This window comes from Balaenoptera musculus, chromosome 10 (assembly GCF_009873245.2).
Source record: "Balaenoptera musculus isolate JJ_BM4_2016_0621 chromosome 10, mBalMus1.pri.v3, whole genome shotgun sequence".
NCBI classification, from domain to species: Eukaryota; Metazoa; Chordata; class Mammalia; order Artiodactyla; family Balaenopteridae; genus Balaenoptera; species Balaenoptera musculus.
In genome coordinates this window covers 15,281,332-15,308,500 of record NC_045794.1, presented here as the reverse complement: position 1 = coordinate 15,308,500, position 27,169 = coordinate 15,281,332, and the positions used below count along the sequence as shown (strand labels likewise).

Sequence of the window (27,169 nt, the reverse complement as noted above, 5' to 3'; positions counted from 1 at the left end):
GAACGGTGATCGGCAGACAGTGGCTATTTTGGGAAATGTCTTCCCTTTATGGAATAATGCTGCCAATTACTGTAAATTTTCCATATTTGGTCAAGCTGAAAAATGGCAAGAAAAGTACAAAACGACTGGACAAGAGTTGACTCATACTTACAATTTCATTGTAAGTGGGGTCGGTACATTTTGGAACAGATTTTGTTTTCCTCCTCCGAACTTCACTGGGATACGGTAAAAGATAAAATTCAACATGTGCACTGGGCGTGGAGCCATCTGGGAGATGCTGCAAAGGAAAATGGTTATAAATATTAATGTGCATCACTATTAAAGAAAACAAGTACACAGCTACTAAATTTATCTAGACCAAAGGCAGGATCAAGATTTATTACAGTCACTGTTTATCAGAAAATAAGAGAACAATCAAAAGAAATACATCATTGCTCAAAAATAATCCCAAAATACAGTTTAAAAGAGTAAAACTGTCCATCTTAAATTAAGTGTTGTGTCAGAGAACTACATTTAAAAGTCCATTAAATGTGATTGGCTTTAGCTTTTTATAGTAAAAACTAAATTTGCATTTTTTTTATTGGAGTATAATTGCTTTACAATGTTGTGTTAGTTTATGCTGTACAATGAAGTGAATCAGCTATATGTATACCTATATCCCCTCCCTCTTGGACCTCCCTCCCACCCATCTAGGTCATCACAGAGCACCGAGCTAAGCTTCCTGTGCTTTATAGCATGTTCCCACTAGCTAAATTTGCATTTTTGACAGAAATGGTCAAGAGATGAATATAACCCACAGGCAGAGCCAGGAACTGAGTGCCTCAGGAGACTGTACACCACTTGAAAATAAATAATTCAAGTTTAGCACATAAGATGTAGCATTTAATGATATGTAAATGCATATTATATAATATCACATTTTCAAACAGAAAAATATCAATTAGACCTACAAGTTTAATATACTTATAAGACTTTAAGAGTTATAATAATTTTATTATCTAAATTATCCTAAAATATATTGGATAATCCTTTTAAAATTGTGTCCTGTGGAGGTCCCAAAGTTGCCTAAGTTGCTGCCTGATGGGTAGATCAATGATGTCAAATGAGTAGATCTCTGGACCCCCTCTCTCTAGTTTATCCTAACACCCCTGCTCCCCCATCCTGGTTTCAGAATGTCTCTCTTCCTTTTCCACTTTTTTCTTATGGATATTTTTATTTCTTAATAAATTTGAAGAATGAGTACTCTGTTTTAAAAATTTGGAAACCACTGTACTTCAGAGAAATGGGTTCTATCTTTGTGACCAAATGGAGAACAAATTGTACTAAAAAACTATGCATATCTAGTTTGATAAAATGAGAAATGCTTGTGTAATTTATATTTAAGTGGAGATTTGAAAGTCACAATTGAGGAATTAAATGGTTCTCTTGGTGAATACATTCTAACTATTAAATCAGAAATTTCCAACAAATATTTTTATATTCTGAATCACAGCGCCATTCACATGTAAACATCCAGTGCCATCCCCAATGTCGTTAGCTTTAATTTTACATCTTTCTTTGGCATTCAAAAAAGCATACTGGAAAGTAAGAAAATGTGACATATATTATTATAGGACCAACTTTTATTCCATTCTAATTTACATGGTAAAAATTATGTCATTAGGAAAATCTGGCTCTTTATTATTATTTGCAAATTAGATAAAATACATCTGGACACAACCACATGTCAAAACGCTAAGATTGTCAAACCTGCTGCTTTAGATGGTGCTCAAGGTATCCCTGTCCCACGCAAAACCCTCCCGCAGGAGGAGCTCTGAAATGTATCAATGGCACAATGGAATTTTCTGTGACACAGAAAAAAACATTGCTATTAATATTTGAGAGTTGATTTGTGTGTGTGTGTATGTGTGTGAGAAAAATGAAGGGAGAAAAGTGTTTTTGCTCTGTGTAATTGTCTCTCTTTTCTACCATTGGGCACTGGGCTTGAGGATACCATACCTATAATCATTGTATGTTTCATCTTAGTGGTTAGAATCATGGTTCTGGAAAAGGACTTTTTGGTTGCAATCTGGGCCTCCAAATTTCCCAGCAATGTGGCTTTTGGTAGATAACTTTTCTGTGGATCAGTTTCCTAACCTGTTATATGAGGATAAAGGTGATATCTGTCTCAAAGCATTCAAAAAATTAAATAAAATAAACCATGTAATGCGAGTATAGTGCCTGAAATAGAGTAAGATTCAATAAGTGCTTGTTACTATTTTTATTTTCTATAAATTGAACAAGAATACACTACATGCATTGATTAGACAAGATATGCCTAATGTACTATGACATTTATGAGCAGGGTTTCTCAATCTTGGCACTAGTGGCATTTGGGGCCAAATGATTCTTTGTTGTAGGGGGCTGTTCTGTGCATTGAGGATGTTTAACAGCATTACTGACCTCTACCTACCAGACTGCAATAGCACCATCCTCCCAGTTGTGACACCAGAAAAGTCCCCAGCCATTGCTAAATGTCCCCTGGGGAGCAAAACTGACCCCAGTTGAGAACCACTGATGACTCCCAAATAAGAATCTGTAATTCATCCTTAGGATCCCAGCCTAGTGACCTGTAAAGAGTTCTACAGGTACCTTATACTCTAACCAAAATCTATCTTCTACCTTTCCTCACCACTCCAAAACAGATTTTTTCAACTTGTTAAAATTGCAGTAAATGATACAATTTCATTTCTCCAGTGTCTCCCTTATCATTGATTTTCAAATCCAAGTATGTACCAAGATCAACATCTTCCCTTTTTGCCCTAGCTCATCTGCCACCACAGATCTTTATTTCCTAACTTATAATTAGATTTTAATTACTTTTTTATGCCCCAGTCTTCCCACTTCATTCCTTCATTCATCCTGTATATCACTGCTGCATTTAACCTTCCTGTAAAGCAGCTTTTTTTTTTTTAAATAAATTTATTTATTTATTTATTTATGGCTGTGTTGGGTCTTTGTTTCTGTGCGAGGGCTTTCTCTGGTTGCGGCAAGCGGGGGCCACTCTTCATCGCGGTGCGCGGGCCTCTCATTATCGCGGCCTCTCTTGTTGTGGAGCACAGGCTCCAGACACGCAGGCTCAGTAGTTGTGGCTCACGGGCCTAGTTGCTCCGCGGCATGTGGGATCTTCCCAGACCAGGGCTCGAACCCGTGTCCCCTGCACTGGCAGGCAGACTCTCAACCACTGTGCCACCAGGGAAGCCCTGTAAAGCAGCTTTGATCCTGTCACTTTCCTTCTCAAAACATTCAAGGAGTCTCCACTGCGGTAGAAACTCCCAATCACAGAAGGGAAAAAGTATTTTGTATACCAGCCTTCACCAAGCATTTAGCAATTAAAGGTTGGGCTTCTGTTCCAATTAGTGTCTGACAAGATCCTTGAATATCCTGTTGTTTTCAGAATAATAGAACAATTTAAGTCAGGGATACATTCGATCTGAGCAGCTCACTTAGTCTGTCCTCCGCGGCTGTAAATGCAGACATGGATTTCTTTTTAAGAGAATCCTTTCTCCCCCTATAGCAGCTGTCTTATCAACACTTTTTTTTTTCCTCTTCTTACTGGCACTGTATCCTGATCCTTAAAGATCTTATCTAATTTATTAAAGAGATCACTAGGTGTCTTTTCAGCAATACATTTTACTGTTTGCCCTTATGTTTATGTGAATTAAATTTTATTTTTAAATGATTAAATAGCTCCTACTTGTCCATCTTACCCCAGAATTTTTACTCTGGTTGTGTTTTAGACCTTCACAAAGACTTAACACTTTGACTTGAAGAGTCATAAGGCTTGGGGTTACAGAGTTCTTAGTCTGAGGCTCAATCTAAACAATGAGAAGTTTCCTTATGTCACCCAGAGGATGTTTTTATTCACGGTGGACTGAGGTCAAGCAGCACTACCACTTTTTTTAGAATTCTGGCTAATATTTTTACTGTGCTCAGATGATGTGAAGTCATCCAAATTTGATTTTTTTTTGCTCAGACTAACTCAGACTTTTATATATTCTAGATTTCCTGTTAAAATGCTTATCATTTTCTATGTTTAAAAATGGTTTTATATTATGTGTTAGCTTCCTTATGAGATATTATTTAAAAGGAAAATCCATGTCTTGTTCCATACCTCCCCTCCCCCCATATTTGCTTTGTGTTTTGCTCCATTGGTTACTGTACTCTACTACCTTAACCCCACCCTCATTTCTTTCTTCCTAAGCTTTCAGTATGTTTCTGAATCTCCAATTAAAAATTTTAAATCCTCACTTGAGATTGGGCTTTGCTTTACCTTATTCGTTTCTTTCTTTTCATAGCTATGTCTTCCTCACAGCATTCTTTTCTTTTATAGGAGTCCTGTCCCTAACACAGTACTTGGCATATAGTGAATACTCAATAAACAGTTATCAAATGACTGATTAAATGAGCTATATATTCATAGTGCCTAGCTCTTTGAAAGTACTTCGTAAGTATTTGCTGAATCATCATTTATAATGCAATATAAAAACCAGAAGTCTTCCTAACTTCCTAAGATTTAAGTAATTTCTCTTACCTATTGCAATATTTCTTATTGTGACCAAACAATAAAAAGCCCACTGCAGGGTAAAAAAGATGTATCTTGGGGTCTATTTCCAAGGTCTGTCCTAGGTGTTTACCCTGAACTCTAAGCTGTTTGAAGGCATCTCTCTGCTAGAGCTGATCTTCTCAAGCACATCATTGCATCAGGAATATATGTGTTAAGTTCTGTTTGTTATGTCCAATATCTTAATGCTCCACTTCGAAAACTTTGACTTTATCTCACCTCTCAGATCATGTTACACAATTAGATGCTTACTACCTTTTCTTACTCATTTTTTCTCCAACTGGAGCTAGACTGAATTTGTAACATAATTACTTGTACTCCTTCTCAGAACGAATCCTTGGTCACCATTTCTTCCACCTGGAGACTTGATCTGTAATTGCTGTCCTCTTCCTGAGACCGTGTTTACTCTTCTGTGATAGTCCTCTCCACCTCTCCAGACTTCTCCCACTAACTCATTAAAAATCTCCTTAACAATAAGCACAGTGGGTTATTTAAATCTCCTTCTAGGAGTTAATGATGACCTGACAATTTCTTGGGGGCTTAATATACGGTGAAGTGTGAACTAAAGTCATATTTTTGTGCTACATTCCTATGCCCTCTCTCAACCTCCTATAAGTTTTCCCCTCCATGTCCTGCTTTGTGGAGTACATGGAAGAAACAGAAAGAGGTACATTCAATTTAATTGGAGGAGTGCCTTATGGGGACCTTTGTGTGGAGGCAGGGAGCTGGACCCACATTAGCACCAAGCACTCCCTGCAGAGGAAATAAATATGTCTCATACATGTTTACTACTATACTATTTTTTTCACATATCCGTAGGTGCTTTTGTTCATACAATTTTATAATTTAAAAACACTACTGCATTTATAGTAGTTTTAAAAATTATTTTGTATTTCTTAAATTTATCAGATAGCAAAAGGACTTTAATGACATCTGAGAAATCAAAATTTTTTTCATTTGTTTTGTTTGTTTAAAGAGAGGTCCCTCTAGTTGAAAAGCCTTAGGATATTCTTAGCATTCACTGGTGGAAGAGACTTCTCTCTTAACTGAAGAATGAAATATAGGGGATTCTTAGCTAGATTATTATTTTAGGTTATAAACATTAAAATTATGTATATTAGTAAATATTCACAATGTTGACGTCTAAATAATATCGTTAATAATTAAATATACCAATTTTCTGCCTTCATTTCTTGCCTCAGATTGCACACAGCATTTCAAATGGTTTTCAATGCTACTTTTTTTTTTATGATCAATGAATGAAAGTATCTTGAAAATATGGTTAATTTATCAAAATTGAGAAAAAAAAAGTAAGCAGTAACATGTTGGTATAAAGACAAAGCAGAATATAAGTTGTTTGTAAAGTAAATAAAACCATCTCATATTGTAGGGTATGCCAGCAACTCTTTGGTATTTTCATATGAGTATATGAGAAATATATTTATTTTTCATACATAGTAATAATAGCTACCACATACTGAATATTTAATTTATTTAAAGCACTCTCTTAAAATAATCCTTGAGCCAGTATTGTCTTTATTTTATTTAAGAGGTTTTTCTATAAAGCCTATGCTCTTAACCACTACCCTATACAGACTCTCTACAAAGAATGCAAAGGAAACTGTCAGATTCAAATTAAGAGCACTTCTAGATCAAATTTTATCAGGAACGTGATGAAGGTACATGGTTTAAAAATATCAGACACTTTGGAAACGTCTGTAGATTAATTCAAAGTTTAATTGTATTTAATAGGTTATCTTTTTTATGAATAATTTATGAGAATTTTCCATCAAGTTTTTTTTAACTTAAATGTTTCCAATCATAGGATAATATAGCCTTTGGAAGAACTCAACCGACAATGATTAAAATATGATGGGACTATCAAAACCTGAGGTCTATGCCAGAAACAAAACAACATAATAAAAAAGCATTTTCCTCATCTATGTGCCTGCCAAACTTCAGTTCTGAAACTGAGGCTAGCCATCATGAAGAGGGTCTTTTTATAAAATGACAATGTACAACAAAAGTACGGAAGTACAATAAAAGTGTTTCTGATATGTGGTTTGCTGTATGCTTCAGTTAAAGAAATGGTGGAATGGTCTTTCCAATCTTTCTGTGTGTTAATTCATATAGAATGGGATGATTTAAGGTATTCATGAATTCAATTAGGATGGTCTGCTTCATTTCACACCAATTTAAGCCTTTAATAGAACTTTTATCATCAATAGGTGATTTCCAATAATTTTTTTAAAAAATCAGCTCAAAAATCAAACTGCCATGTGTCTAGCACTTTGGATGGTCTGGGAGAGGACACAGAAGAGTGATCAAAATAGTTTCCGCTTTCAAAGAAATAACAAATTCTTTGGCATGATCATCTAGTGTTTTATATATATATATGTATATATATATATTTAAATTTTAATCCTCAACTTGATGTAGTTAACAACCAAACAGAAGTCACAGTCTAGTAGATAGAATTCCTTTTCTGACTCAATACATACAGATTGAATTGCTTCTAAAAGTCCAGAATTCTAATTATGGCTCCAGAATTTATCACTGAAATGTCTTGTTTGAAAAGTTTTTCCATTTCTTAATAACGTGTAACAAGTAAGGCATTAAACCTCATTTATTTTTCACAGTCTACTCAATAGCAAACCCTGAAGAACTGTTTGTAAGTTAACTGGTAATTAAATTTTTTTTCTTTTTTCTTTTTCTTTTTAGTTTTTTTTACAATTGCACTGAACCACTCTAAATGATTGCAAATTTCCTAACCCTTAGCCTCTATCCGCAAGTGCTGAGAAAATTGTACAGATAAGAGACAGAATATGTTTTGTTAGAGATTGCTGAGGAATTGTGAAGAACAGATGAAATACTGGAAGATTAGCTTTATGATATTAAATTTGATAGTATGGGAAAAAGATGGATTACAAAAAGCAGAAACTAGTAATTTAGAGGTAAAATATGAGTTTTTTACCCATATACCTCAAATATTTGTCTTGATCCTGTCCAACTAAACAGTTTTATCATGATTTAAATAAAGATATAGATATATGATGTACAGGTGTTAATAATCTGAGTGTTATGGCCAATATGCTGGAACAGATCATCAGGACTGAGTTATGAGGGACTGGAAGGATGAACTATATCTAACAAAGTTGAAAACAATATACTGAATGTCAGGTTCTTCTTTTGGGAAAACTCACTCTGCAAATCCAGGGTATGAAATTCTTGTTGCTTTCCTTCATTGGAATATGTATTTTTCTTTTGTTGCTGAACGGTATATTCCCTGGCTATAGAATTCTAAGTTGACAATTCTTTTCTTTTAACACTTTAATGATGTTCCACTGTCTTCTCACTTCAATTTTTTCTTGCCTACATTGTTTTGTTGTTCTCCTATATGCCAAGTATTTTTCTCTAGCTGTTTCACTATTTTTTCTTTGTCCTTGGTTTTTAGCACTTTGAGAACAATATATAAATTCATGCTTTACTTTGAGTTTTTCCTTTTGGTACTCACTAAGGTACTTAAATTTATAAATTTATGTCCTTCACTAAACTTTGGAAGTTTTTGGCCATTATTTCTTCAAATATTTTTCTGCCCCTATCTCTTTCTTCTGTCCTGGGAGTCCAGAAAACAAATGTGACCTAATGTTAGATCTTTGGGTATTTTCCCACAGACCCCTAAAATTCTATTCTTTTTTTCCAATCTTTTTTCTCCACGTTCTTTAAATTGGATCATTTCCCTTGATCTATCTTCCAGTTCACCAACCATTCCTCCCATCATCTCCATTCTTTTCTTGAGTCCCTCAAGCAAGATTTTAAATATTAGATATTTTATATTTCAGTCCTTAAAAGTATATTAGTACTTTTAAAATGAAGTTTATAATTAACTTTAATATAATTAATAGAACATGAAAATAACATAATATTAATATAACATTATATTAGTTTCAGGTGTACAACATAATGATTTGATTATGAAGTCTAGTTTACATCCATCACCATACAGAGTTCCAAATTTTTTTTCTTATGATGAGTACTTTTAAGATCTACTCTCACCAACTTTCAAATACACAACACAGTATTGTTAACTATAGTCAGCCTGCTGTACACTATATCCTCGTGACTTATGTATTTTATAACTGATAGATTATATTTTTTGACCACCTTTACCCATTTCACACCTCCCCCGACCTCTGGCCGTCACCAATCTGTCCTCTGTATCTATGAGTTTGGTTTCATTTTGTCTAGATTCCACATACAAGTGAAATCTAGTGGTATTTGTCTTTCTCTGCCTGACTTATTTCACTAAGCATAATGCCCTTAAGATCCATCCATCCATGATGTCACTAATGACAAGATTTTCTTCTTTTTATGGATGAATAATATTCCATTGTGGGTCTATACAACATTTTCTTTATTCATTCATCTTTTGATGGACACTTAGGTTGCTTCCACATTTTGGCTATAGCAAATAATGCTGCAATAAACATGGAGGTACACATACCATTTTGAATTAGTATTTTCATTTTCTTTGAATAAATACTCAGAAATAGAATTGCTGGATCATATGGTAGTTCTATTTTTAATTTCTTGAGGAACCTCCATACTATTTTCCATAATGGCAACACCAATTTACATTTCCACCAATAGTGTACAAGTGTTCCCTTTTCTCCACATCCTTGCCATCCTTGTTATTTCTTGTCTTTTTGATAATAGCCATTCTATATGTGAAGTGATATCTCACTGCGGTTTTGATTAGCATTTTCCTGATGATTAGTGATGTGGAACACCTTTTCATGTACCTGTTGGCCATCTGGATGTTTTCTTTGGAAAAATGTCTTTTCAGATCATCTGTCCAGTTTTTAATTGGCTTGTTTGGTTTCTTTGCTGAGTTGTATGATGTCTTTGTATATTTTGGATATTAGTCCTTTACTAGATATATGATTTGTTAATACTTTCTCCCATTCAGTAAGCTGCCTTTTCATTTTGTTGATGGTTTTCTTTGTTGTGCAGAAGCTTTGTAGATTGATATAGTCCCAGTTTTTTATTTTTGCTTTTGTTGCCTTTATTTTTGGTGTCAAATCCAAAAATCATCACTAAGCTCAATGTCAGGGATCCTTTTTCCTATGTTTCTTCTAGGAGTTTTATGGTTTCAAGTCTTATATCCAAGTCCTTAATCCATTTTGACTTAATATTTGTGTATGGTATAAGATAGTGGTCCAGTTCCTTTTTTTTAGCATGTGGCTGTCCAGTTTTCCCAGCACCATTTATTGAAGAGACTGTTTTTCCCCATTGTATATTTTTGGCTCATTTGCCATAAATTTGTTCTTTCTCAAGATTGCTTTGGCTATTTGTCCTCTTTTGTGGTTCCATACAAATTTTAGGATTGTAGGTTCTGTTTCTCTGGAAATGCCATTGGAATATTGATAGGGATTGATTCAATATTGATTCAATACTGATTGAATCTGCAGATTGCTTTGGGTAGTATGGACATTTAAACAATGTTAATTCTTCCAATCCATGAGTAGGGAATATCTTTCCATTTACTTTTGTTTCTTCAATTTATGTTGGTGTCTTATGGCTTTCTGTGTACAGGTCTTTCACCTCCTTGGTTAAATTTATTCCTAGGTATTTAATTCTTCTAAATGCAGTTATAAGTGGAATTGTTTTCTTAATTCCTCTTTCTGATTGTTCACTATTAGTGTATAGAAATGCAAGTGATTTTTATATATAGGTATTCTCTGCTTTTTTGGAAGTTTGCTTTAGGCCACTTTGCTTTTAAGAAAGACTTACATTAGCACCTGTTTTTGCTAATTGAACAAAATCCGAAGAGGATTTTCACTTCTACAAGTAACGGTGAAAAGCAAAAACAGTGTTCAGCGTTTCTTGGGGGGCAGCAAGCTGTTATAGAGGTAGCGTGAACCCTGAGCAGTGAGAGTGGCACTGCTAAGCGCTTTTCCCAAGTGCTACACTCAGCATCTCAGCCTCAAGCCGCCATAGCTTTGACCTGTGTCTGTGAGCATGTGTGCTTTATCTCGATTTATTCTGTGAATTTGTTAGCAAGATGTGGCCTAAGGTAATTGCTTCTTCATTTTTGCCATTTTGGCTTACTAAAGATTTTATAGGAATGCTCTATTTTTGGATATCGAGGGAAACATATTGATTTTGTATCTTGCAATTTTACTGAATTCATTTATTAATTCTAATAGTTTTTTGTGAAGTCTTTAGGGTTTTCTATATGTAATATCATGTCACCTATAAATAGGGACAGTTTTACATCTTCCTTTCCAATTTGGATGCCTTTAATATCTTTTTCTTGCCTAATTGAATAAAAGTGGTGAGAGTGGGTATCCTTGTTGCTGATCTTTGAGGAAAAGCTTTCAAGTTTTTACCATTGAGTATGATGTTAGCTGTGAGCTTGTCATACATGTCCTTTATTATGTTGAGGTACACTCCCTCTATATCCTCCCTGTTGAGAGTTTTATCATGAATGGATGTTGAGTTTTGTCAAATGTCTTTTCTGCATCTTTTGGGATGCTCATATGACCTTTAGCCTTCATTTTGTTAATGTGATCTATCACATTGATTGTTTTCTGGATGCTGAACCCTTCTTTCACCTCTGGAATAAATCCCAGTTGACCATGGTGTATGACTTTTTTAACGTATTGTTGAATTCAGTTTACTAATACTTTGTTGAGGATTGCTGCATTTATGTTCATGAGGGATACTGACTTGTAATTTTCTTTTCTTGTAGTGTTCTTGTCTAGTTTTGGTATCAAGGTAATGCTGGTCTCATGAAATGAGTTCGGAAGTGTTCTCACCTCTTCCATTTTTTGTAAGAGTTTGAGAAGGATTGATAGTAATTGGTGCTAATGTTTGGTAAAATTCACCTGTGAAACTTTCTAGTCCTGGTGTTTTCTTTGTTGGGAGGTTTTTAATTACTTATGCGATCTCCTTACTTGTTAGTGGTCTGTTAAGATATTCTGTTTCTTCATGATTCAGTCTTGGTAGGTTGTATGTTTCTAGAAATTTATTCATTTCCTCTACGTTGTTCAATTTGTTGGTGTATAATTTTCATAATTTCTGATTATGCATTTCTTTGGTATCACTTTTAATATCTCTTCTTTCATTTCTGATTTTGAGTCTCTCTTTTTTTTAGTCTAGCCAAACGTTTGTCAGTTTTATTTATCTTTTCAAAAAACCAGCTCTTAGTTTCATTGATCGTTTCTATTATTTTCTCCTTTTTATTTATCTCTGATTTGATCTTTGTTATTTCTTCCTTTCTGCTAACTTTGGGTTTAGTTTGTTCTTCTTTTTCTAGTTTGTTGAGATGTAGAGTTAGGTTGTTCATTTGGGAATCTTCTTTTTAAAAAATATTTTATACCATTGTGGCTGGAAGAGATTGTTGGTATGAATTCTATCTTCTTAAATTTGCTGAGGTTTTTTTTGTGTGTGTGAAATATAATATGTTCTATCCTGGATTATGTTCTGTGTCTGCTTGAAAAGAATGTGTATTCTGCTGCTGTTGGATGGAATATTCTGTATATATATGTCTGTTAGGTATATTTGACCTAAAGTATGGTTTAAACCCAAGATTTTCATATTGATTTTCTTTCTGGATGATCTATGCATTGTTGTACGTGGGGTATTGAAGTCCATACTATTATTATGTTGTTGTCTATTTCTCCCTTCAGATCTGTTAGTATTTGCTTAATATATTTTGGTGTCCCAATGTTGGATGTGTATATATTTATATTTCTTATACCTTCTTGATGAATTGATCCCTTTATCATTATATAATGAATTTGTCTCTTGTTACCATTTTTTGGCTTAAAGTCTATTTTGTCTGATAAAACTACCTTGCTCTCTTTTGGTTTCCAATTACATGGAATATCTTCTTTCATCACTTTACTTTGAGATTATGTGTGTCCTTAAAGCTGAAAGTGTCTTATAGGTGGCATATAGTTGGATCATTGTTTGTTTTTCTTTTTTATCCAACCAGCCATTCTATGTCTTTTGATTGGATAATTCAATCAATTTGCATGAAGAGTAATTACTGACAGGTAAGGACTTACCCATGTCATCTTACTGTTTTCTTGCTGTTCTTTTGTTCCTCTCTTCCTCTCGTGCAGTCTTCTTTTGTAAATTGATGATTTTCTGTAGTGGTATGCTTTGATTCCTTTATCTTTATCCTTTGTGAATCTACTGTAGGTTTTTGCTTTGTGGTTACCATGAGGCTTACAAAAAACATCTTATAGATATAATCATCTATTTATGCTGATAGCTTTACTTCAATCATATACAAAAACTCTACCCCTTTATTCCCCCCATTTTATGTTATTAAAGTCACAATTTACCTCTTTTTATGTTGTTTGTTCATTAACAGGTTATTGTAGCTATACTTATTTTTAGTACTCTTGTCCTTTAACCTTTATACTAGAATTAAGTGGTTAACACTCCACCATATTATAGTATTAATCTAACTTTGACTATATACTTTACTAGGGTTTATACATTTTCATATATACATGTTACCAATTAGTATCTTTTCATTTCAGCTTGAAGAACTCCTTTCAGCATTTCTCGTAAGGCAGGTCTAGTGATGGCAAATTTCTTCAACTTTTGTTTGTCTGGAAAAGTCTTTACCCCTTCTTCATTTCTGAAAGACAGGCTTGCCAGGTAAAGCATTCTTGATTGGCATTTATTTTAGTTCAGTACTTTGAATATATCATCTCACTCTCTCCTGGTATATAAGGTTTTTGCTGAGAAATCTGCTGATAACTCTACGGGGGCTCCCTTGTAAGTTACAAGCCTTTTATCCTCTTGTTGCCTTCAAGATTCTCTCTTTATCTTTGAATTTTGACAGTTTTATTATCATGTGCTCTGGAGAGGATCTCTTTAAAGTTGAGTTTGGTGACCTATGAGCTTCATGAACACGAATATCCAAATCTTCCCTCAGATTTGGGAAGCTGTCAGCCATTATTTCTTTAAATATACTTTCTGCTCCCTTTTTCCTCTCTTTTTCTGGAACTCCAATATATCACATAGGCTTTCTTCACTCTCCTCTTTTTTTTCTTTGTTCTCCCCTGACAGGATAATTTCAAAGTTCCTGTCTCCTATCTCACAGATGCCCTTTCTGCTTGACCCATTCTCCTGGTGATGCTCTCTGTTGCCTGTTTCATTTCATTCATCATATTCTTTAGCTGTAAAATTTCTGTTTGGTTTCTTTCATAAAAAATTTCTATCTCTTTGTTAAATTTCCCATTTTGTTCATGTATGATTTTCCTGATCTTTTTGAATTGTCTTTCTGTGTTTTCTGTAGCTCATCAAATTTCCTTTAAATAGCCATTTTGAATTCTTTATATCAGGTAAATCACAGATCTTCAGGTCTTTGAGTTCAGTTACTGGAAGATTAATGTCATCCTTTGGTGGTGTCTTGTTACCTTGATTTTCATGTTCCTTGAAATTTTGCATTGTTGTCTTCCTATTTAAAGTGGCAGTCACCTCCTCCAATCTTTACTCTCTGCCCATTTCAATGTATCCAAATTCATATTTTTTGCTACCACAGTGTGGTGGAACTTCTTCTCTGCATACCTGCACTTCCACAAAGGCTCTTTTATCCATGGATGATTGTCTAAGACAATGCTTTCCAGGAGCTCCTGCACCATGGTTGAGAGGAGCAGGAGTCAGTTCACAGGCCACTGCAGGGTCCTCAGCTGGGACTGAGGTCTGTGTGTCTAGTATCTGAAGCATAGGTAGGTGAGACTCCTCCTTGATCCCTTGGTGGATGGTGCTGGGTCTCACTTTGTCTGTGGATGGATGTTGAATTTTTGTTGTTGAGTGGGAGACAAAATGAGGGATGTCTTTTGCCACTATTATGCTGATGTCACTCCTAAAGGGACTTCAGAAAAGTCAGGAAGGAACCAAATTATGAGAACCAATGTCAGGGCCTTAGCTTATGTTTTTTTGTTTGTTTGTTTTCTTAAAGTTAGAATGTAGAATTAAGGGAGATTTTGGATAAAGGATAGAGATTAGGGTAAAAGGTTTTCATTAAGAAGAGAGACTGATTAAATAAAATTTACATCATGTGGTGTCCTGTACATTGATGGCTATGTCATCTGGGGAGATGGTGAGTGTCCAGAGCTGTTGAATATTTAGAGCAATAATTCTCAGCAGGAAATCACTTTATTCTTAAGTGAGACAGATGTGATGATCAAATATTTGTCACTTGACCATTCTCAGTTTAGTATCAAGTATTATAGAGAGCAAAATTCACAGAGAAAATCTATTCAATTGTAAATACAGCTTAAACTAAACTGCTGTGGACTGTGGCTATTTTTCACAGTGACATACACTTAAGCAAACATTTACTTATTTAACAAACATGTATTAAGGGCATAGTATTGTGCTAGCACTATGAAGTATACAAAACATATTTCCCACAGCTTTTACAATCAGTAAATTTTCAATACAATTGAAACTACAGGATGAGCCAAGATGATAAGTTTCAAGAGCTGAGATAAGGCAGTGAATATCAAATGGATGGTATATAGAGTAAATGTAACAGGAGGCCAAAGAAGGAATGATAACTAGGAACAAGAGTGGCCCAGGAGCGTCAGAGAGAGTAAGAGGTTTGAGCTGAGCCTTGAAGTTGAGTTGGACGTAGAAGGTAAATAGAAGGTAAGCAGAAGTATGATATAGTGAGCTAGAATGACTGACGTGTGTCTAGTCAACAGTGAATGTACCATCTAGAATATAACACAAGTTTTGTACTGTGGATGGTGGACATAAAAGGCAGGTTATAGCTAGACTGCATAGTATCTTAAATATTAGGCTAAAGTATTTTAAATTTACAGAGACTCTATTAAAACTTTTTATTGATATGATTAAAATGGAGTTTTAGGATGTTTTAGGCAGAATAGAGAAGTAGGAAACAAGGAAAGGAATACAACAGGAATCAACTAAAATAATCTATAGATGAATTAACAGAGACTATAGAGTCAAATTTTAACAATAATAAAAGTAAAAGGAAACTAAAATGATTTGTTGATGATTACATATAGGAGTACTGGAATAAGTTAAAATATAGAAAATAAATTATAGAGAAGTTTTCATCAAGAGTTACTTGGGGACGGTGCAAGTAGTTCTGAGTGAGAGTTGGTTTTAGTGGAAAGTAGAGGACTATAATTTAGGATTGTTGAGTTTAAAGAGATGTCAAGATATCAGAATGTAAATGCCTATCAGGCAGTTGGAAATATGTAAATTGAGTTCAGAGAAATATTAAAAGCAGAGACATAAATTTAGGAGTAATTCACATAATCTTTGAAGTTTCAAAACTGAATAAAATTTCTTAGGAAATTAGTTTGAAGAGTTAAAGCCCTGAACACTGCAAAATCTTCACATTTAAGGGCTAAAGATGAAGTCAACATCTATTAAAGCACTATGTACCTTATCTAGTTTAAATTTATAAGTGCTAAGGAAGCCTCAGAAAGAGATTTAGAGAATGTACAGACAGTGAAGTTTTATGGAGAGCCTGAGAATAGAAAAGTTCAAGAAAGAAGAACTACAGATGTTGGCTATTGGAAAGAGATCAATGACCATTATCATACCAATTATCATAGGTCTATAGAACAATTTATGGTTTGTTTTATTAAGAAATAATTGGTAATCTTTGAGGGTTAATGTTTCTTTAGTTAAAAAAAAATCATGAAACACAATAAAATATCTATATCTGGGCTGGGTACTCTTCACTATCCATTGCTTTGCATCTTATTCTTTGAAACAGGAAATCAATGTTGTAATGGGCCAACTCTGGAAGAACAATTTTTTATTCATGGAATATAAACCAAATATAATCCATGAGATAATTATTATTAGAAAATTGCCCTTTATCAAGAAACTGACATTTATTTAGATAAAGTGAATCTAGGATGGGGCAGTGACAAATTTCTTTTACAAATCTAGATTTTAAAAAATTGAAAAGAATTGGGATAGTCAGAGAACTTAGCCAAGTTAGTTTAAAAAGATGCACAAGATTGATGGGCCAAGACAGCAGAGTAGAAAGACCCTAAGCTCACACCCCCTCACAGACACACCAAAATTACCACTATTTACAGAACAATGATCAACAAAAAAGACTGAAACCTACCAGAAAAGATTTTCTACAACCACAATGAGACAGGTAGGAGGGGAGGAGTCACAATATAGTCTAGTCCTATACTCCTGGGTGAGCAATCCACAAACAGGAGAAAATTAACAACTTATTGACCGGAGATGTATCAATACGTTTTCAAAGAGTGATACAATTAATATCACCATGTGAAGTTGTTAGAGCTTAAAATTGATCAAGGGTTCATTATACAATTTATGACTGTCATTATCATTCACATTTTGCCCCATTAGGTTTTTGTTCCAAACTTGTGTATATTATAAATTCAAGTTTATTACCGTAAAATTTTAAAAAATGACACATAGCAAACCTTTGAGTGAAGAAGAAATTTTCGGTGAATTTTATGCAGATACTTTCTCTGATTGTCTGAGCGACATATATACGAGTGTCTCAGAAGATGACAGTTCTTCGGAATATAGTTCTGATTCAGACAATGTGAATATTAGACCAATAAGAAGACAAAAAACCTTAGTGATTTATTCTGATATGGAAAGTGAAAATGAAACGGTGCTGGAGAATGCTCCTTTGCGTCTACAGAAGAGTGGATTGAAGACAACATTTCAGGAAAATTAGATGACTTTACAGATATATCAGGTGTAACTACTGAATGTAATAACCCGCAAAGTGTTAGTGAAATAACAGAATTAATTTTTGGTAACGACTTTTTCGAGTTGGTCGCTTCTCAAACAAACTTGTATCCCCGACAGAATAAAAAACCATATAAAAAGTATGATAAGGCTTTAAAATGGACTGATGTAACCAATAGTGACAGGAAGATGTTTCTTGGATTAATAACTTTGATGGGACAAATAAGAAAGTCACAGTGGAAAGAATATTGGTTGACTGATCCCTTACTTGAAACACCTATCTTTCCAAAGATTATGACAAGAAGAAGATTCAAACACATAATGAAATTTCTTCACTTTAATGATAACTCGGAAACTCCACTTCCTGCAGACAGAATTTCAAATGTTAAACCTCGTTTGGATTATTTTCTACCAAAATTTCAATCTATCTATATACCCAAACAAGAGCTATCACTTGACGAGGCAATGATAAAGTGGTGAGGATGCCTCAGATTCAAAACCTATAATGCCAGAAAACTTACAAAATATGGAATTTTGGTCAGGATGGTCAGCGAAAGTGAAACTGGATATATATGCAACCTTGAGATTTACACAGGTGAAGGAAAGAAACTGCAAGAAACAATATTATTGGTCCTACAACTTTACCTTGGTTCATGGCACCATATTTACTGAGACAATTTTTACAACAGTGTGTCCACATCTGAAATACTGTTGAAAAATAAAACCAGAGTTCATGGGACAATAAGAGAGAATCGTGGTCTACCAAACCAATTAAGGAGAAATCTAAAAATCTATGGAGGGGAGAAATGACATTTTTACAGAAGGAAGAAGTGGTTCTTCTTATATGGAAAGACAAGAGGCTAGTTCGCATGGTGACAACTATTCATGACGCCTCTATAGCATCTACAGGAAAGGAAGACAGGAGGACTGGCCATCAGATAACTAAGCCCACTTGTATATTAGAGTATAATAAATAGATGAAAGGAGTTGATCGAACTGATCAATATCTGGCAAACTTCAGTGTCCTCTGGAAAACTAGAAAATGGTATAAAAAAGTGGGTTTCTATTTGAGTAATTGTGGTTTATTCAATGCGTTTAAAATTTATTGTAGCCTTAATGCACAGAATAAAATGACTTACACGCAATTTTTGTTAGCAGTAGCTAGAGAATGGGTAACTGACCATCCTGGTGAATGCAGTGGTAGTCCTGCACCTGGTCCTTCTTGTGGTGTTTCTAAAAGAGCCTCCCACAAAGACCCACCTTGTCGACTATCAGGTAAAATAAAAGAACATATTCTAGAGGGAATAATACCCACAGGACTAAAAAAAAAAAAAAAAAAAAAAATTGCCGCCAGAATGTGTGGAGTCTGCTCTTCCAGGGGAAAGTGCAGTGAAACACGGTATATTTGTAATAGATGTTCTGTTCCCCTGCACAGATGTGCCTGCTATACTGTCTATCACACTCTAACGAAATATTAGAATGCTTTAGTAAGACATGTACAAAGTTTCAAGTAAATACATTAAGTGCAAAAAAAGTGGTTGATATTTACTCAAATGCAGGTGTTTCGATATTCACTTAGGTAAAAAATCGTCAGCCACAGGTGTTAGTTCCTGCAAAAATCCACCGGTCAATAATGTGTTAAAATTGCAGAAGTTCTCCCAAAGGAGTAAGAGGTCTGAGCCCCACATCAGCTCCCCGGCCTGGGCGTCCTGCATTGGGAAGACAAGCTCCGGAAGGCCAGCCAGCAGGTCTTACTTTTGGGAGTCCCAGAGGGCTGAGGGAAATAGACTCTATGCTTAAAGGGTGCACACAAAATCTCACAAGCTCTGGGACCCAGGGCAAAAGTGATTTGAAAGGAGCCTGGGTCAGACCTACCTGCTGATCTGGAAAGTCTCCCAGAGAAGCAGGGAGCAGCAGCAGCTCTCCCTGATGACACAGACGCTGGCGGCAGTCATTTTGGGAAGCACATTCTACCACATGGACACTAGTGCTGGCAAGTGCCATTCTGGAATCCTCCCTCTAGCTTATTAGTCTCAGGACCCAGCCCCGGCCCCACTCCCAGCCTGTAGGCGCCAGCACTGGAACGCCTCAGGCCAAGCAACTAACTAGGCAGGGACACAGTCCCACCCACCAGCAGACAGCTGCCTTAAGACCTCCTGAGCCCACAGCCTCCCCTGGACACAGCCCTTCCCACCAGAGGACACAGGAACCAGCCCCACACACCACTGGGCAGAAAGCAACACCAGAATCTTTGGCTCCACCCACCAGCGAGCCTGCACTAGCCTCAGGACCAGCCCCACCCACCAGCAGGTGGACCCTAGCCACAGGACAATGGCAGCTCCACAGCCTACAAACCTAGTGTGCCCACCAAGGCCAGAACCTGCCCTGGGACCAGCTGGGCCCTGGCCCTGCCAACTAACAGGCCAACAGAAGCTTCGGGACGGCCCAGACCCTGTACCCAACTGTGTCAGGAGGCCTCTCCCCCATTCCCCCCCTTCCTTCCCAGCAATCTGACATCAACTCTGGGATTCCTGGGCGCTACAACCAGACTCCAGAAGCTGGCTCTGCTTGACAGTCGTCCAGCACTAACCCCAGGACCTGGCTTCAGCCATCAGTGAGCCAGCACTAGCCTCAGGGCCCTGGGGTGCTGCAGCTGGCTGCCTTGTGACAGGCCCCATAAACCAGTGGCTGGCAGCCTCTGCATAAGGCAGGGCCTGGCAACCAACCAGACTGGGGGCCAACCAAGCCCACCAGACCACCCTCAGTAGTCAGCCCACCACAACAGAAGGACCCACACAGCCCACATAGGGGGCACCCTTAGAACATATTGCTCTGGTGACAAGAGGGGAGTGCACTGCCGGGATGCATAGGACGTCTCCTACAAAAGGCCACTTCTCCAAGGTCAGGAAACATAACTAACCTACGAGATACATAGAAATAAAAACGGCAAGTTAGGCAAAATGAGGTAGCAGAGGAACATGTTCCAAATGAAGGAACAAGATAAAGCCCCAAAAGAAGCACTAAGTGAAATGGAGATAGGCAGTCTACCTGAGAAAGAGTTCAGGGTAATGATTGTAAACATCTTTTAAAGAACTCAGGATAAGAATGAATGCACAGAATGAGAAGTTAGAAGTTTTTAAAAGGATACATAGAACATTGTTATTTTTACATGTCGAATATTGCCATCATCTGTGATTTATTTTCACAACCCTCTTTTGTTACCTTCACCAAGTCTATGTGTTGTCTCTTTTACACCAGTGGGCAACACAAGTCACTTGGTGCTAAGTACAGAACTCCCATTGTATGCAGAGTGCCACTTATGGGGTAATTAGCCATGAGATATGTTTCTCAAAGTGTGTCCATGGACCACTTGTGTCAGAGAACCTTCTGAAATGCTCGTATTTGGGAGCAGGAGAGAAGAAAACAAGTCTAGACATGAAAGAGTAGAGGAATCCATGAGACCAGGAGAAGACTGTAAAAGGCAGATGTAGAAATTCCAATCCAAACTACAGAATCATAGTCACTGGGAGTTGCATCCAGGAATGTGAATTTTAAAAACAAGAACCCCCAGACTATACATACATAGTAAAATTGCAAGAATTCTTTAAAATAAAAAAAAAACGTAATAAAATTTTAACGTGTGTGTGTGTGTGTGTGTGTGTGTGTGTTTAGCCTGGGTTCTTGTTGTGTTTGACTACTTCTCTCTCTCTTCTGTTAATTTCCATACAGTAATGATTTTCTGCGATTTTGTGTCTTATGAAAGGATTAAACAGCACTCCATTTGAGATATATCCTGATTTCCCTGACATGACTTGCTCCTCATTTGAAATGACTTCTTATTCTGTTACAGAGTAAGAGACTCTCATAATGTGAGCATATTCAGTATCAGAAGGGAGTCTGGCATCCTTATTGATTACTTTTAGAGCCTTCTGGAATGGGCTTCTTCTGTAGCAGGTAGAAGAAAACAGTCTCGAAATGACACAAAACTAGGGGAATCCATGAGACCAGGAGAGACATTGTAATATATAGAGAGACATTGCAGAAGTCAATGGAAGAGATCATTTTAAAGTGGGCTACATGGGAAAACACTAGAAAGATTTAAAAACATATTTCAAATCTAAATGGTTTTTCTATGTTTCTCTGTTAAATAAACTGAAAGATTATTGAAAATAATCTTGGCCAAGCTTCTAGATACCTGCATTACTTTGTCAGTCTCTGTTCACTAGGATAAATCATATTGTGCTGCTTTGAAAGGAAAAAATTTTAGCAATTTTTTTTAGCTTGTGAATTCACAGGAGGGAAGTAATTCTTAGAGAAAGCTTCAAGGATTTAATATAAGATAAACAATTCTTTTCATCAAACTCACTATTAAATATAACAGAACTGCAGGCAGAATAATTCATTTTAATATTAAAATCAAGCACAACTTCTTTAGTCTGATTACTCAAGCATGTGAAAATACTAAAGTTTAAAAAAATAAACAATTAGTTAAAACTTGAAATGAGAAAGAAAATATGATGAGAATTTACAGATAGATTTTTCTGTCATTTACATTATAATGTTATCTCTGTCTTCAGATAAGCAGAAGAAATAAAATAGTCATTTAAGAGAAGCTGTGAAAAATGCAAAGCGTGAGAACTTTGTTGTGATGATTTGGGGAAGGTGAAAAAAGTCTTAGTTCTTAGTTGTTCACATTAGAAGTAATTTAACATTCTTTCATTTAACAAAGTATTCATTGAGCACCTACTATATACTTGGCCTTGCTTTAGCCTCCAGGTTTACAGCAATGATACAGGGCTGTGGAGAAAATAAAGTAGGAAAGGAAGTTTGGAAGCACCAACCAACAGGGGTGGTTTTGCAGTTTTACATATGGGAGTCAGAGAGGACCTCACAGAAAAGGTGACAGTTAAACATAGTTGTTTAGGACATGTGAGATTGAACCATGAGAACTTGAGTCATGGGCCTGGGGAAGAGCAGTCCCGATAAACTGAGTAGCAGGTACAAATGTCCTGGGGCAGAAACATGCAAAAACATTCAAGTCATAGGAAGAAAATCACTGAGGCTGGAGTGGAGTGATTCAGGGAGTCTGTAGCATGAGGTGAGGTAGAAGAGGTCAAGGGCGCCAATACTTGGCTTTCATTGTAAGTGGTATGAGATTCCTTCCCCAGAGGCGTATGAGAGAGGAACGACAGGATTTGACTTTTATTCTCAAAGGAGTATTCTGGATGCTAGGTTAGGAAGAGACTAAAAAGATATAAAGGCAGAAGCAGGGAGACCTGTTAAGAGGCTACAGCAATAATTCAAGTGAGAGATGATGGTAGCTTGAACCAACGGTGGTAAGCAGTGGAGGTGAAACATGGTGGGATTCTGGATTTATTTTGAAAGCTGAGCTCACAGAATTTGTTGATAAATTTGGATGTAGTTTGTGAGAGCAGTCAAAAGGACTCTAAGGATTTAAACCTGAGCAACTAGTAGGATGAAGGTGCCATTAAGAGGTGAGACAGGCTGCCAAAGAAGCAGGTTTAGGGGGGGCGATAATCAGAAGTTTGATTGGATGTATATTAAATTTGTGCTGCCTATTGAATTTCTACTAGAGTTGTTGAGTAATCAGTTGTACATATAATTCTGGATTTTAGGGAGACTTTCAAGCTAGAATTATAAAATATGGAAGAAAAAGACATGTAAGTGATATTTAAAGCCACAAGCCTGGAAATAAAAAAAGAGGAGTTCCAGGGCTATGTTAAAAGATTGGGGAGGAGAGAAGAACCAGTAGGGAGCATGACTTCATTATTAACAGCTTTCCTCCCAAGGGCACTGGCAATGTACAGGCTCTAGGGGCCCTAAGTGGTTTTCAAATTTTCATAGGATTCACCTGCTCATCTTCCATTTACCCATAACTTGATCTAAATCTTAAACTCTTGCTCTTAGTCACTTACTCCCCACCTTTATGCCTGCATCACACTGGTTTTGAATATACTTATTGGTAGTGCAACTTCATCTGAGTGTAAAATGCATTTTTGAAAACTGTCAAAAGTAATTGGGGATTTAGCTGATGAATAAAATGGGTGACCAAGTTGGTTAATACTGCTTTTGATCAAACATTAGGCATGACTATTGAATAGTATCAACAAGTTTATTGTGTGATTTATATGCAGATCTAAAAGCAATGTCAACAGGCATGTCCTAAAATGTTTTGAGCAATGGCATTACTGAAATATATGTATAGTTTCCAAGAGGACTGTTTTCAATCGACAATTATACATCATACACATATATAAGTTCTGTTAACTTGATTAACACTATTTCTTAAGTCTATTATTTTATCATGTATATTTATACAAATGCTTAAAGTCCACGAACACACATGCAGCTATAAAAAATATCTAACTTAATCTTCATTTCCCAGCCTAACAATTTCTTAAACAACTGCTATTCTCAACTAAGCTGATTAATTTATCAAAAGCAATTGAAAATAATTATTTTAATGAGTAAAAGTTCTACAAAAACACATTTAATAATATTTGCCCAGCTCTTACAAAAATTGCTGATTGCAAACACCACAGATTTACAAACAAGCATCCTTGGATATCTGGCTAATACTAAATTTGTAAAGGATGCAATCCCTGAAAGTTATGCCAAATATTTGTTCAATGAACAAATATTTATTAAGTTCTAGTGTGTTCCAAATGCACGTCATGTTGAGAAGAGTTTGCTCCTTTAAGTCCTTCAAAGTGCATCCTTAGAGATTTATATGCATAAAGGAGAGAGCTAAAGTAGTGCTTCTGACTTTCTCCACATTGGTGGAGTCTCCTGGGGAGTTTCACCATGTGGAGGACCTGTTTTGCTAGGCTAGCAAAAGACCAGAGAAATGGGTGAGGCTTAGAGTTACCATTTTCTGTTTGTTGCACCCAGATTCAGACCTTTAATCAATTACCTTGTGACAAAGAAAGCTCCCTCTCTTAGTTAATGACATGGCCCAGCTGCCATCCTTACCTCTCTGACTCGACCAATCTTCAGGAAGGAATGGGGTATAATAGAGAAAGCAGCTTTTAGTTTTCCTTAGAGGCTAACTACCATTGACGTTCTTGGTTCTGGGGATGCAAAGATGGGGTCCCTGTCATCAAAGAAATTATTACTTTTTGAGGGAAAAGAAATATCCTTGGGCAATTACATCAGAATATGATAACTGATACTCAGTGGCAATCTGTGGGAAAACACTGAGAGCTCCTGGCTTCCCAGAGAAGGTGCTGGCACTATTCAAAGAGATGAGTCAGTCTTCCACAAAGCTCAGCGTGGTGAGAGAGGTGTAAATTCTTGGGACATAGCTTTTTTTCTTTTGGCTCTTAATACTCTAGCTAGTCCTGCTTTTTCAAACCTTTTTCACTAGATTTGTCCTGACACTTCATTTTGAATAAAGTCTGGGTTTCATTCTAGGACTTCCCCTGTGAAATATTTTATAGGCTTCCCCCAAGGATCACAATCACACTGAGGCAGAACACTGTAACTGGTCCATTGTTCCTTACTTACACTCGGTGGCTGGCCTCACTTCTCTCACGAATGCTGACATTAATTGCTTAAAGGAAGAAAGTGATTTCTAAATGTAGGTTTACATGTTTCTTATTAGATAAGATAAACTCACAACGTTTTTCATGTGCTTCACAAGTATGGTCAGCTTCGCATCCTCGTATGTTATGACTAACTGCACCTTAGGCTTCTTGTCAGGAAACTTCTCACCTGATGAAACAGTAGAGTTTCAGTGGGTTAAATTGGAAGTGGCTGATCACAGGATAAACTGAACATTCAAAGACTAAAACAGGACCAATGAATAATATGAAAAAGAAACATTCTTCATATCACACTGAAAACATAATACTCTTCAGGAAACTGGGTTGGTTAAGATAGGATTTGTGTCTAATCTTCCTGAATCTATTCTACCTCCTCATATTCTATGTTTTGTTTCAATCGATACCATTATTTTCCCGATTATTTAAGCCTGAGACCTCAGTGTCATTTTTGGCCGCAATTTTCTCCTCAACATTCAGTACAATGAGCTTAAAGTATTAGAGAACATAGGGGTTGAAAGTGTTGGCTTTAGAAGTCAGTGAAGTCTGGGGTGCAGGTCCCAGCACTATACTAAAGACTGTGTCAACATGACTAAGTTAATCGACTTCTGTAAAATGGAGATAATAGTTATCTACCTCAGGACAGTTGAGATGATTAACTGATAACATTCAAAAGTTCTCACGATGTAATCTCTCAATGAATGTTTGCAATTACTCCATATATTTACACTCAGCTCTTCCTTTCCAGTTCTGCTGTGCCTAGTTCAGATGCATATGGATCTTTTGCCTGAACTACTAGAACATTCTCTTCCCCTCCTCCAGAACCCAAATGTATTTGTACACAATTACCAGTATAATCTTCCTAGGGCAACTTTTATAAAATTACTCTTCGATCAAAGTACTGTTCATAGCTTTCCATAGCTTATGAAAAAGTCTGAATTTTGCAGCTTTGTATTACTGCTTCTTATTGAATCCATTTGTCTTATTTCCCATTATTATTATTTCATACTGCAGTCCGTATGTTCAGTTCTACAGACATGCTCTGCTATTTCCTTCCAGACATTGCTCATATTATTCCCTTTATTTAAAATGATCTCTTCCACCATTTTTGGCTATTGAATTTTTACCTATCTACAAGGCCTAATTAAAATGCAGAAGAGTTTCTGTGGTCACCACCCTCTGAACTCCCCTAGCACAGCCCTTATCACTTAATATTTATATTGTAATTATTACCTTACATGTCTCAATTTGCTTAGTGGATTACAATCTCCCTTAGGGCTTATTTTTTTTCCTATTTCCCCAAGGGATATATAAATCAATGCTTGCTCCATAAAGTTGCACTTAACGTTTACTTAATGACAAAACTAATCTCAATTTTCCTTTCAAGTTATATCATTCCAACATTTAAACGAAGGCTTTAGTTTTTTAATTAAAAATTTCCAGTTTATAGCCCAAGGATTAAGCATAATTCACAGTTTTCTAATATTTCCCTTGGTAATCTCTGATTGTACGTTTTCTGAGGGAATTCAGAAAGAAGAAATTTACTACTAATAAGGAATTTGGCAATGTTTTGTGGTGGGCTCATTGGGGTCCACATTGTTTTCTGATAGTCAGTTTTAGCTCTCTAATCCTAACATTTGAAAATTAAACCTGAGCATTATGTTTCTTCTCCCAAAGCCTTTTGCATGTTTATTAGAATAGTTTACACATTCTAAATAGGTAATATTAATTAATTTTATTGTTAATGTGGATTATTGACATTGAAATAATTAAAATTCACATTGAGTGTTTCTTACAACTGAAATGGTAATTACGTAAATATAATAAAAACATTCTTCCTTAAAATATCTTGATTTTGATGACTGAGTGACGCTGTGAGTTTGAGACACTACGAGATAATTTTGACTGTAGTACTTGGGTAAATTGTACTTCATAATACAAAACTGTAGTTGAACTTTTGGTATGAGTATGCTAAAAATGCTGATACTTTTTGATGCACAATGAACATAATTTTTGAATTAAAGAGTGAAAGGCTTATTAATTAGAAACAATGTGTTTAATTAGAGGAGCTTTAATTCAGACAGGAAATTAGCAAAAATTTATGGGTGAGTGTCTAAATGATAATCATACAACTGTTACTTGAATTGACTGAAGATGATATTCCACCCTAAACCTTTCATGCAAGATTAGTAATCACAGTATCCATCAAAACATGTCAGACTTTAGAACCCACTGAAAATACAGGCCA

At 36.0% G+C, this 27,169-nt stretch overlaps 1 protein-coding gene across 1 annotated transcript in view; it reads right to left on the bottom strand.

Moving 5' to 3' along the window:
• The window catches only part of PIK3C2G (phosphatidylinositol-4-phosphate 3-kinase catalytic subunit type 2 gamma), a 354,208-nt gene that overhangs the window by 8,592 nt on the left and 318,447 nt on the right, over positions 1-27,169 (bottom strand). The window contains exons 30-31 of the mRNA XM_036866811.1: positions 24,999-25,093; positions 152-277 (exon numbers count right to left, since the gene is read on the bottom strand). Of these exons, the coding sequence (XP_036722706.1) occupies positions 152-277; positions 24,999-25,093 (221 nt within the window). The remainder of the gene's footprint in view (positions 1-151; positions 278-24,998; positions 25,094-27,169) is intronic.